This window comes from Ptychodera flava, chromosome 17 (assembly GCF_041260155.1).
Source record: "Ptychodera flava strain L36383 chromosome 17, AS_Pfla_20210202, whole genome shotgun sequence".
NCBI classification, from domain to species: domain Eukaryota; kingdom Metazoa; phylum Hemichordata; class Enteropneusta; family Ptychoderidae; genus Ptychodera; species Ptychodera flava.
Window position 1 is genome coordinate 18,788,237 of NC_091944.1, and position 13,117 is coordinate 18,801,353.

At 36.8% G+C, this 13,117-nt stretch overlaps 1 protein-coding gene and 1 long non-coding RNA gene across 3 annotated transcripts; both read right to left on the reverse strand.

The window, feature by feature from the left end:
- Nucleotides 1–1,270: 1,270 nt before the first annotated feature.
- LOC139116479 (uncharacterized) lies at nucleotides 1,271–5,787 on the reverse strand. Its single transcript, XR_011548310.1, has 4 exons — nucleotides 5,621–5,787; nucleotides 4,761–4,861; nucleotides 3,416–3,551; nucleotides 1,271–1,934 (listed from the first exon to the last, which is right to left on the reverse strand). It is a non-coding gene; the product is annotated as an uncharacterized lncRNA (long non-coding RNA).
- A 2,883-nt stretch (nucleotides 5,788–8,670) lies between these two features.
- LOC139115680 (three prime repair exonuclease 2-like) lies at nucleotides 8,671–12,509 on the reverse strand. 2 transcript variants are annotated; one of them, XM_070677984.1, is made up of 4 exons: nucleotides 12,340–12,509; nucleotides 11,699–11,758; nucleotides 10,628–10,751; nucleotides 8,671–10,310 (listed from the first exon to the last, which is right to left on the reverse strand). In XM_070677984.1, exons 2-4 carry the CDS (start codon nucleotides 11,746–11,748, stop codon nucleotides 9,690–9,692), a joined length of 795 nt encoding a protein of 264 aa, XP_070534085.1. In that variant the 5' UTR covers nucleotides 11,749–11,758; nucleotides 12,340–12,509; the 3' UTR covers nucleotides 8,671–9,689. The 2 variants fall into 2 exon arrangements, with proteins under 2 accessions (XP_070534085.1, XP_070534086.1); XM_070677985.1 differs by lacking the exon at nucleotides 12,340–12,509 and having other exon boundaries at nucleotides 11,699–11,797.
- Between the last annotated feature and the right edge of the window lie 608 nt (nucleotides 12,510–13,117).

A 13,117-nucleotide genomic window follows, 5' to 3' on the forward strand; every position in this document is an offset into this window, starting at 1 on the left:
AAACATGATGATTTTAACTCTGCAGCCAGATTGTTTATAAAGAGAGCAAGTAAAGACCACTTTTAATTGTCTCCTTGGCGAACTCCCCATGGAACAGAAAAATATTTAATTATTTATTTTATTATATTTTATTTTATTTTATTCTCGTCAACAGTGCCAGCTGGCAGCCACCTACAGAAAAGTTTAAGGCAAAATAGAACAAAACTCCACAACATTTGGCAAAAATTTATACAAGACAAGGCGTGCCTGTCAAGCAGGTCTGAAGTTTTGTGCAAATCAATACATTGGGTCAAAGTTGACTATCCATTGGCAAGTCTCTTTCTGGTGAGAGAAGATAAGAGAAACAGGTGAAATTTAAATAAAACTTTTTGCCGAAATCCCTTCCGTTCCATACTATTTTCTTCAAAATATTGTACATTGGTAGAAGCAACAATGATCTTTACAATTTTTTAAATTGTAGCGCGAAGACATATACGTATACGAGGGACTTTATAAAGTGTACCTGCGAAGGGACCCTTGTACTCTGTATCCAAGATTCTACGAATCTAAGATTTTCCAGAATCATAACACAAATAGTAAGTAAGTAAGTAAGTAAGTAAGTAAGTAAGTAAGTAAGTAAGTAAGTAAGTAAGTAAGTAAGTAAGTAAGTAAGTAAGTAAGTAAGTAAGCCAGCAAGCAAGTAAAGTATGTATGTATGTAAGTAAATAGGTAAGTAAATAAGTAAGTAAGTAAGTAAGTAAGTAAGTAAGTAAGTAAGTAAGTAAGGTGCCTCCAAATGGCATCACGTATTAGACAAATTTAAAAGCTGCTACATCAAGTCGTGTCACAATTCCTGACCTCATGTTGTTCATATCACGGTGCTTCATCGCTTTTTACGTCGCTGCGTCAACATCAAATTTAATCTGTGTTCAGTAGTAATCCCACAATTCATTGCCTATTTTTCACATTTATCTCTTTGCAAAACTTACTGAATGAAAATGGTTACCAGTATACGAAGTGCCACCACCACGAGGTTAACAATTTTTGCAAAGGCTTAAGCATGAAGATGGACGCCTAAATGACCATGTTGAACATTTGTTTCACCTCAATACACTTATTAGTAACTTTATTAAATCGTACAAAACCGCTCACTTTGAATTGGATTTTAGCTATCCCTAGCAAGATAATGCTTAAACGATACACAAGCCTGATTTACAGTTCATTTATAAATCAAAGACAGAATATAATAATAATAATAATAATAATAATAATAATAATTTATTTTGCAGTTGCTTTAAGATTTAAAATGGCGTCACTGTTATTTACGATATCTACCAAATAATCGAATTTAAATCGGCCCACTTAATAAAATCGTATTTCCAAAGATGATAAAATAACAGTTCAAGCAATATTTCTGCATCTTTTTCAGCGTGCCAAGTTTGCTTTTTTCCAAGATACTTGTCAGCAAGGCTTCTCAGTCTGTAAGATGGTTCATCATTCCTTTTTCTGAAAAACTCTAGTGAATCGATGATTTTGACTTCAGGAATTTCTCCTGAGACCTTCGAAAATTCATGACGCAAATTGGGGAAGTGAAATAGCTTGCCGTTGTGCGCGACCAGGCAGACAGGCTTTTGAAGACGGTTAAGAAACGATCTAACTATACAGTACACGTCTTCATCCATGACTTTATGGGCCGCGAGATCAGACTTTTCTATCCTGTGGAGCCGTTTGGCAACAACCCTGATGGGCTTCGTGGGAGATATACAAAGCAGGAGGCGATTAGTCACGCGGGGTTGTTGACCAATAGGAGTTTCTCTGCGTTCAATCTGGTCTCTCGTTACGGCAATGAGAGCCAATTCGATGACGTCAGGACGGGACCCACCGATGCCGGGCAATCCGGTTGTTTCCATGACGAGAGGAACAAACGTCTTGATGCATTCGTGTTCATTATTGGTCTGCAGGGTACAGAAATAAACGAAACGTGTCTTTAGTGATAATAATGCATGCTGATTACTAAACACTAAATTTATGTAATCTTTTTTCTTAGTTAATCTACTTCTAACCCACCTTTCCTTAACCCAACTTAATAACCATAAAAAATTAAATACAGACAGCCTGAGAACATGGGTTTGTGACCAGCTGTTTTTCGTTGTCCTGTACATAGGTATAGACCGTCGAGGGTCCATTGTCACATTTTAGACACTGATCGCAATGTTTTTTTAGTCATCTTTTCATAGCCAGAAAATTTTCAAACTCGTGACCTCTCCTGGCACAGGGTACATGGCAGATATTTCTAGGCATTTGATTATATGTACTACGTCCAATAAGGTTAAATGTTATGCTTTTCAAAGGTTACTAAAGTCCCCCGAGACTCCATAGGTAATACCATCAAAATGTTAATTTATTTCGACCATCAATGGAAGTTGTTTGTCAGTGGAAGTATATTTAAACTAAATGGGTGTTTTGTAAATTACTAAATCAAATGCTAAGAAAGAACGTTCAGAAAAAGGATAACGTTCTAAATTATTCACTTCCTCCATAAATGATATTAAGCTGGTGTAAAAGAATACACAGGCTGGCGCATATGTGACGTTACTCTTTTCCCCTCTTAATCTCGTATTTTGGCTGAACTTTACTTGATAGAACTCTAAAACATTCCTTTTTGACATCAAGAATAAAAATCAGGGGCCATCCGTTGAAAATTTGGTACTATAGAAACAAATCACAAAACATTTACCAACTCTTGAAATCCAGAATGGTCGCCACTCGTACCCCTGTGTTCAGTCTATACGGGACAATGTCAGTTTTTATGTTTCACAGAAGTAAGCCTGTGAGTTGTTTAATGAGCTTCAAAATGAGCCCCTAAAACCATTAACGTTCTGTAAAAAATGAGAGTCCGAATACCTGTCCTTAAAGGTATACAGTCACCTGTGATTTAAATATGCCCATATATGGTCAAAGGGGCGTTCCTTGGAATTCAAAATGCCCATGTGAGGGCGCTGTTTTTAAAGAGTGGCCACCCGCTTAAAATCTGTGATTGGTTAGATTTTCTCTTTCCATGGTAACTGTGGCAAAATTGGAACAGGTGACAGTATACCTTTAAGGCTCGTTCTGTTCTACCTTCAGTCACTAAAACGAGTCATTTACAGCCTTATAAAAGTCGGCTTTATTTAGCGAGTGCAACAATAAATAACATTGGAATGCACTGCACATAGTTTTCTTTTGTGAAAAATATAAATATTCCACGCTCTCCTGTATCAAATGATCGTGGTCTACGGTCAGTGAATTCAAAATGTTTTCAACATCCAGGTGTGCTAACAAAAACAAAATATAGTCAATATGAACTTTTGTTGGTATAAGACAATCGAAGACAGGCTAGCTCATGAACGCGCTCAAATCCTTGGATCGAGGTTGTCCACTTTAAGATAAAACCTACCTTTTTTGTACGTGAGACAGCGCGTGATGTAAAGATCTCTCCACCTGTGACACCTGTGAACTGTCGAATCTGCGCATGAGCAATGACCCCGCATCTATACTTGGTTGCAAGAGTTTCGGTACGTGACGAGATCATTCTGTCAAGATAAACAAACGTAACATGGCAAAGAGCGTTATATCAGCTCTACTATTTGCATTGTAAGCACAAGGAGATAAATCTATCCAACAGAATCTACAATGAATAATGTCGGAGCTCCCTCCTTTGAATAAGTATTAATTTGGAGACCACCGCAAATATAGTCACACCTCATTTACAAAGCCACTAAAATCAGAATGCAATATGACTCCGCTGTTCGTACAAAGCCGTACACACCCTCGCAAAACATGTATTTTCAGTTTTACAGTGAGTTTTTTCATTCTTTTTCAGATTTTAGCAAAAAGCATATTGGAAATAGAAAAATGTAAAAACTACATCTTTGCCCACCTTATCTACTCTTGATAATATGTCAATAATATAATAGTGTTTCTAGTACGTGTAACTTCGTAAAAGCCGTCAATTGTCAATCCAAATATTTTCATAATGTTATTAATTTTTTAAAGCAAACAATATCCCTAAGCGTACCTCAAAGTCGTCACAGGATTGAGCAAAGCATATATTTTTTTATGAATTCAATTAATCTTGTATATTTAGAAATGGTGGTTTTACTGCTGCCGGCATCGAAACGCGATGAAATAATTGTGATTTTCATCACATATAAATAAGAAATACTGAAAATGTTATTTTTGAGACGCCTTGGTTAGATGAGAGTCCGGATTTAGGGAAGAATGCGCCTCGGGGTCAGGTATTCAGATTATCATACATTTTCTACAATTCTTATCTGATACAGCACTTTTGGGTGCTTATTCAAACGCTCTCTGAATGATAAAATTTTCACCGTCCTAGTTTTTCGAAAATCGAAAATTTAATTTTGCCCATAGAGCAACACAGGAACAGCGGCCATTCTGAATTTCAAATATTGGTAAATGTCGGGTTATTTGTTTTTCTGGTACTAAACTTTGCACTGTGACTCCAAAATGTTCTTCTTGATTTGGTAAGCGTATGGTTGAAAGATTCATCGAGGAAAGTTTGAGCAAAAGTATGAGTCTTTCACTTGGGAGGCGCATACTACCTTACTACCTTAAAAACAATAGAATGCAATTTCGCATTCGTTATTTCCATGTGTAAATACGGGTAAACGTGGTGAGCATATTTGTTTATTTATACTAATTAAGCTGGTGTCATCTATAACCTACGCGATGGCTAATTGCTTTAATATTGAACGCAACAAGTGTGCGTTACTTATTACCTTGATAGCAGTGACACCACGCTTCGCCGGACTCTGCCATTCGTCGCCATTGTGTTAAGTCTGTAAGGGGCTCGAAGTACAGACATCGAAATCTATATGGCCTTCCACATCCGAAAACAATACAAACAAAGTAGAAAATAACAGACATAGACAAAGAAACACACACAACATGATCAAGACTATGACTTTTTCTACAGATTCAGGAAAAATTAAAAAGCACAAGTTGAAGTTAGTGATAATTCCCTAGCAATTTTAAGATTTCATTTCTTGTTGAGAAAGAAAGATGTCCATTAATTACAGATTTTACACCATTTTCTATCATTATGTACCTGAAAAAAACGCACCACCGCCTGGATTTGAATTTTGATACAAGTCTATAGTATTTACGATACTGCAATGGTATTGATAATGCTTAATAATTATCGTAAGATACATTACAGTTTTTAGTACGCCGCTAACATATAATAAGAAATGCCCTGTTCGGCTGATTGGAAATAAGTGCCCTGTATAAATGTCGAAAAGTTCTGTAAATATTCTCTGTTCCGTATAATTTTATTTACATGATGTAATTTGCTTGCCAAGTTAAATAGGTACCGTGAACGCCTGGGGCACATACTGGTACGGTATGTTGACAAGCTAAAAACGGGTGGCGTGGCGATTATAAATTAAGCATTTTACTGTAGGGACACTGACACGTCAAAAAACACACAACAAGCGATGAAAACTTTGAACTTCATCTACTAGCCCATGCTAAAATTCAAACGAAACATCCTTTTACTATTGTTGTAATTGTGAAGTAAAAACGTGTGAGTGGGATGCCACAAATTGTGACCCGGAAATAGAAGCCGAGTATGACTTACCTGTTCTGAAGAGATGAACATATTACACCAAAATCCACTGAGACAGGAACATTTCTGACGCAGGGCTTTGTGGAAGTTTCGATCACTTTATTTCACAAAGCACTGAGAACTGAGAGCAGAAGTTGAAATTATCAACTACGATGTAGCTTATCTATGCCAAAATTAAGACTTGGATTTTCGTTTTTGAGAAACACCCATTAATTGCAGAAGTACTGTAATTCCGCATCTGATAGAGAGCCACGACCATTTGATTTTGATTTGCGATCGGTCGACAATATTAATAAAAGTATGATGATATAGATACTGCTCAATTATAATCGGGAGATAATTGCTTCATTACTCATCAAACATATAATAAATACGTTCTGTACGAAGTTAGCATCATCCTAAATTACATGCCTCTTCACGGTAACAGCTACTCACATAACCGTGAATTGATTTTTGCGTAGGTTCTTGGAGCATAAAAAACTCTTGCTGGCAAGAACGGAAATTAGATAAACCCCATACACATCTGAGAACGCATATCGGTATATTGACAAGATGTATACTTTGTTGGGTTCCCCTCAAAAATAAAGCATTTTTTGAGGGGGTGAGGTGCGGGTAAAGGCCACAAAATACAAAAGCGATGAAAACTACATAGAACGTCCATCCCCTAGTTCAAGCAAAATTTCAAACCAACCATCCGTTCCATATTGTTGTACAGTCAGGAAGTAAAAATGTTAACGAGATGCCAAAAATGGGAACGCTTACCTGTCGTAGAGACGTGGGATACTATGTAATATGTTACGCCGAAGTTTACTGAAACACAAATGACGCATTGGTTTGTTTGAATTGTGATAACACGATGCACTTATAACCCTTTTGGTTTAATGAACAATTACAGCATATAGGTGTGTCTGGAAATCCCTGATACAATGGTAATTTATTATCTTTTTGTTTAATATTTAACGTTCCCCAGGTGATACGTGACAACGCATTCGTCGCCGCAATATTATTGTTATTGTCGTAGTCGACGAAATAAAAACAAACAAAACCCATAATCCATTGCAATCACCGGCATTTCATGCTAAATGAATGGTACCATATGGTTTCCTTGATTGTAGAATTTTCTCTTCCTCTCAGGAATTTTTGCGAGAAAATTTGTAAACTTAATATTTTAAGCAAAAAAAAATCCGACGAAGAAATTGTAATAATATTCAACAGTTGTTTGAGTTTTGAAAATTTTAAACTTATGACATGTTGTTTAAGGAAACATTTTCAAAACGCAAACCAAAGCGTAATTGCATATATTCAATATACGTTTTATTGCGAACTTTGCTACAATTATCGAAATCTGAAGTAAACCCACTGCCTCCTTAAGGTAGTATGCACCTCGAAAGTGAAAGACTTAAACTTTTGCTCTAACTTTCCTCAAGGAATCTTTCAATCATTCTCTTTCAAAATCAAGAATAAAAATAGGGGGTCACCATGCAAATTTCGGTACTAGAGAAACAAATAACCAAAGATTTACCGATATTAGAAATTCAAAATGGCCGCCCTCCCTGTGTTAACTCTATGGAGAAAAATAAAAATTTTTGATTTTCGAAAAATTAAGCCGGTAAAAAGTTTTCTTTTACCAAGAGCTTTAAAATGAACCCCCACATGTGGTATATCAGAAGAGAATTGTAAAAGTTTGAGAGTCCGAATGTCTGTCCCCGAGGTGCGTTCTATCTAAACGCAGTGTGATTCGTTTGCTCTGTGCGTGCCTGAATTATCGGTGTATGGTCCACGGCCTCCACAACGATTTGACCTACCTTCCCACGTTACTTGCACTGGCAACACTTTCATCTCCCTTGTTCATGTACAGACACGAGGCATCACAACTCGGCAAAGTTGAATGATTCGTACTTATACGTTCATGACGACTGTAACTTCTGATGTGTTTTTCCCTCAGTATTTCTGTTAAGTTTGTTAGGTAGAGTTTCTTGCTCTTCCCTTAGATGAAACATGTAAATACAGTCACGATGTATGTATTCTCCGATGTTATTGTTGACAACTGAAACCTAGTCCGCGCGCTCTAGAATTGATTTGCACCAATTTGGATCATATATTATACACATTGCGCTGTGTTTGTGAAGTTAATAATTTGTATTTCAACATACCTCACAGAGAAGAAGGACAAAAAGTATTTGCTTTGTCGAACAAACATAATTACCTGTTAGCAAAGTACTGTAACAGCTCATTTCAATTGCTCTACCACGAGTATTGCTAATTTTAGGTAATATGTAAGGTATATGGAGACGTAACAAGCACAAAACGAAACCACGGTTGAATGTTTCATGATATTTATTTACATTTATGCTTTACATTTATTTACATTTTTACATTTGCATTTTACACTTGCCAAAACAATCTGACAGAATTACAGCGTAAACATAAAAGATATCGCACAAATTTCAGTAAATAGTTAAAGGCTGCACGAACTTGGAAATATTACTCGTTTACCGAGAATTCTTGTGGCGAAAAACAGTGTACAATGGCTGACATTCGTTTTGCTCCGCTATCACCAAATTGTCTAAAATTAGTTCCTGTAGAATTACAAATACTATATTACCAAGAAAAAGTTACTAGTCTGTTTCCAAAGGGTGTTTAATGTGCATGCTATTACTTCCTATGAAAACTAATGAAAGTATAAGTGAGTTAAATCGTATGAAAATACCGCCGATGATTAATAATGCTATAGTAATAATCATACTTTTTTAACATTCATATTATTGACATTATTTAGACGTATTTACTAATATAGAACTTGAGCGAATAAAGAAGTAAATAGTTTTGCATAACAACATTTTGTTTTGCCTCGTGACTGAATTTTGGGAAAAGTATTACTGAAGTGACGACTGGTTAAAAAAAGGAGAGCTTTTTAGGTTTGTAATTCGCTATTTCCACCATACGCTTCATTTCGTAGTACTTTGAGGAGCAGACTATTGGCTATGAGACTACCAAAGTGGCCCTACATCACCACTGGAACTTTAACGTTGCACCGATCAGGTGACCACATATTTTTTATGGGGGCTCACACCTGATTTTATTTCTTATCACGGTCAGACTTTACATCATATTTTTAGTGCTAGTACATTTCATATTTTCTTGAACACATTTCATTAAGACTCATGGCCCATTCTATTTAAATGTTACATTCAGGCAGATCAAGAATATATATATATTTTTTTGGAGACCGTATCGGAAGAATAATGAAGATTTACAACATAAATGGAGACCCTGGTTTAGTGAGTCGTGATATATACCTGAAGCTGGTTTTGCTCGTAAAATATCGAATTATAAATTTGGCACTCTTCGCATTCATGTACGCTAACAGTGCATTTTGACTCTGAATATACTGAGACACATTGTCAAATAAAGTGTGATACTCCCCGTACACTAATATCATAATGTCTACTACAATTAGAATGAATTATTGGTGCATGAATGCTGGCTTAAAGCATATTCATTTCACACAGAGGTTTTTCAAAATGTTCATGCACCCTACAAGGTCCCACAAAATATTAGATAGTTGCTATAAGGGATTAAATAGAAATTTAAAATTGCAGCGGTGACTGACCCGTATATATCAGCAATTTCTATTGAGAATGTAAATGTTTTTTAAATGTAAATAAGTTTTATCAAGCCCTGTCTGTACATGATCATGTAATTTGAAAATGAGTGCATTCTGGATCAACGCTTTGCAGAATTTTAATAATTGTTGTACGTCTGGCTTTACATAGTTACTCTTTCCCCTGTTTGTCTATCTATCTGTCAGTCTGTCTGTCTCTATATCTCCGTGTGTCTGTCTATATCTTTGTGTGTGCCCGTCTGTGTCTATCTCTATCTGTCTGTCTGTCTGTCTGTCTGTCTGTCTGTCTGTCTGTGTCTGTCTGTCTGTCTGTCTGTCTGTCTGTCTGTCTGTCTGTCTGTCTGTATGTATGTATGTATGTATGTATGTATGTATGTATGTATGTATGTATGTATGTATGTATGTATGTATGTATGTATGTATGTATGTATGTATGTATGTATGTTTGGCTGATATCTAACAATCTTTTGAATTTGCATCGGCCCATTCAGTGAAATTGTTCTTCCACAGATGAAAAAATACCAGCTCCATCAATATTTCTGCATCTTTTTCAGCTTGCCAAGTTTGCTGTTTTTCAAGATACTTGTCAGCGAGGCTTCGCAGCCTGTAAGACGGTTCTTCTCTCGTCTGTCGGAAAAACTCCTTGGAATCGATGGTTCTGACTTCGGGTATGTCACCTGACACCTTAGACAGTTCATGACGCAAAATAGGGAAGTGGAACTGATTACCGTTGTGTGCCACAAGGCAGACAGGCTTTGGAAGGCGGTTCAGAAATGACTTGATTGCATTGTACACGTCTACATCCATAGGCTTAAAGGACGATAGGTCTGATCCGTTCACCTTGTGGAGCTCTTTTGCAGCGTCTTCGATTGGCTTCATGGGGGACATGCACAGCAAGAGACGGTTTGTTAGTCGCGGTTGTTGGCCAATAGGAAGTGGCCTACTTTCAATCTGGTCTCTCGTTACGGCAATGAGCGCCAATTCGATGACGTCAGGAAGGGACCCGTCGTCGCCGGGCAAACCGGTGGTTTCCATTACAAGAGGAAGGAAGGTTTTTATTTTGGAATATGCCATGATCTGAGAATTAGAGAAGAAATAGATGAGATATATGTACATAGAGATGCATGTATATATATGTAAGAGATACGCTGTACATGTATCAAAGGGTTATATCCACATGGAACAGCATTAAAATAATCTTTATAATGTAATACATGTTGTACATGCCTTTAAACAGAAAGTTAAACAGAAAGTTTTAGACTGTTGATCAAACCTAGGCCTTCCTAGGGAAATTTTAAAGGTTGACAATTCTCTGTCATAATAAAGAATAAAAATAGGTGTCACAGAGCAAAGTTTGCCATCACGGATAAATTATCGACCATGGTCTGACTTACTGTCGGTTTGCAGCGTTCGGTCTTGGAGGCAGAGCTGGTTGAAATGGCCTGTAGCCTTTGCGCGTGGCCTGTGACCCTGTGTCGGGAGTTCGCGCTAAGAGCTACAGCACTTGAGGAAGTCAGTCTATATTTGATAAAAATATGACTAACGTCACTTCTTATGTGCAATATCAGGACGATACAAATGCGAAATAAACGGAAAGAAAAGAAAACTTTACGATGTTATACTCAATTGTTGCTTAATGGCACAATATACTGACAATTGAAATCAACGCTACGCAGTTCGTTCGTTGTTGACAGTGGTATTTAAGAGCGCTTTCACTTTTAAATCTGAATAATGTTGACATTCGTGTTTACGAGTGGTTTCACTTTTAAATCTTAAAATGGGAATAACTTACTGCAACTTCCAACTCAAGAATAATATACGGAAAATAACACATTTAAAGTATTTTTATTCTTTCCATTCATACATGTCAAATTCAATACAAATCTAAAATGTCAGACGAGTTTTCTAACTTCGTAGTTACCACAATTTGGCGAATATACAAATGACATCATTTAATTGCTATTTGCTTTGAGAACTAATGTACGAGTTTCTTTAGTGAAGTGGCTGTCCACGAATGATTTTGGAGCACTAAGATGCATTGTGTAAAGTTGTTTTTTAAAGATGCATATATGTAAGTGTATGCTCAAAATGACAACTTGAAGATATTGTTACAGAAACAGCGTCTGCAACAAAGTAACAACAATAAAGACGAAAGCAATTACAACTACTTGGCATGGCGGTGATATACGATTACACCTTATTCACTCCAAAATACTGAAAGATTACTGGTTATTTATTTTGCGTGATTTGAAAGGTATGAGCGAGCTTAAATTAAAGACATTACGTTGTAAGCGCCATAGCTGTTGTGCTTTCAAATGTGACCGATATACTGGGCAGAAAAAAAAATTGCGCGTGCCCAGTACTATGCGGTTACAAAGGTGTCCTCTGGAATGTGCATGATGGAAGTAGAAATTGGCTGGTCATGGCATGTAATCCGAACGCGAAGAGCGTTCGTCGATCTTTACCTTGACAATAGTGACACCACTTTTCGCCGAACAATGCTATTCGTTGCCATAGGGATGATCCTGTAAAAGCGTCAAAGTACAAAGGTCAGAACCTTTAACCCCGGTGACATAAACACATTGAAATATGTCAGACAAACACAAAACGAAAGCACTCCTGCGTTAACAGAATAAAGGTAGCAATTGTCGCACAATTCAGTTGAAGCTATTGATATTTACAAAACGCGAATGAGGAATCAGCTTATGAGTCATTCTCTTTCTAACTTTTTGAAGTCAATACATTTCTGCCTTGTTCTGTTTGTGAAAAAAATAATAATCTATTTTAAGCTTTTAGACGACGTTCTTAAACGTTCCGTGTTCACCTTTTCGCCATGGGGAAGTTAAGTGTGGTAACGTCAAGATAAATTACTCTGTCGACCTTAGTGTGCGATACGCGTGTGCTCTGAGGCTGTGTAGATAAACTGTAGATATAGTTTTACATCGGACACAGAACGTTCTCATTGTTTGTGGTGGTGGTGGAGATTGGAGTGTAGAACGCGACCCCTTGCTTCATGCAGAGCACGAAGTTCAGTCTCTGCTGTGTAACATGCAAAGGCAAAACTCAGAACCGCGAACTGACATTTGAAATAGAATGTATAACTTACCCGGTCTACAAGTGCATTTGTTATGCGTACGTTTGTCCTGACCACATCTCTTCAGACGACACCGGTAATTTCCAATGACGACATACGCACCTGGACCGCAGGCACTTGTGGGCTTTTCGATCATCGATGACACAATGCACCGATAACCTTTCAAGTTATAAATGACACATTGGTGCGCCAGGTACAATTGTTAATAACTCACCAGCATTTAGCCTACCTGTCTGTGAGATAACAAACTTATTCGTATATATCTTTTGTTACTGGCCTCGTCGATAAAAATGAAAATAAGCCCCTTCTTCTACGGTATTTTTGAGTTAATTTTTAACAATGGTACGCTAGTACAATACATATAAGATAACCTCACGCCTTTGTTGTACTAGGTACCAACTTTGCAAACCACTATTGTTATCGGATATGATCAACAAAAGGGCTACACACTTCCGTGAAGGGTATCTTACCTTTGACCTCAAATTCACCCCTCGCATAGAGATAATGCCACTCATACAATATTATTATTATTACTATTTAATTCTTAACAAACGCACTACACATACGTTTCAGTGCATTGTACATACCATAAAGGACCAAAAAAAGACAAAGTTATCAGATAGTAAAACAACTCAGAATTGACTTAAAATTTGAAATGATGAATTAAAACTAAGAAAATGAGTTAAAATATAGTGTCCAGTAAAACTGAGTCCAATAGAATAAAATATAGAAATGCGTAATCCCTGTAAAAAACATAAATGGACTTATGAATAGTACTTAGTAAAAAGAT

Coding starts and splice junctions, on each gene's coding strand:
- LOC139115680 (XM_070677984.1), bottom strand. CDS start 11,748: ATGGCAACGAATAGCATTGTTCGGCGAAAAGTGGTGTCACTATTGTCA. Junction 10,752..11,698: donor GTGGTGTCACTATTGTCAAG/GTAAAGATCGAC, acceptor TATCAAATATAG/ACTGACTTCCTCAAGTGCTG. Junction 10,311..10,627: donor CCGAACGCTGCAAACCGACA/GTAAGTCAGACC, acceptor TCTAATTCTCAG/ATCATGGCATATTCCAAAAT.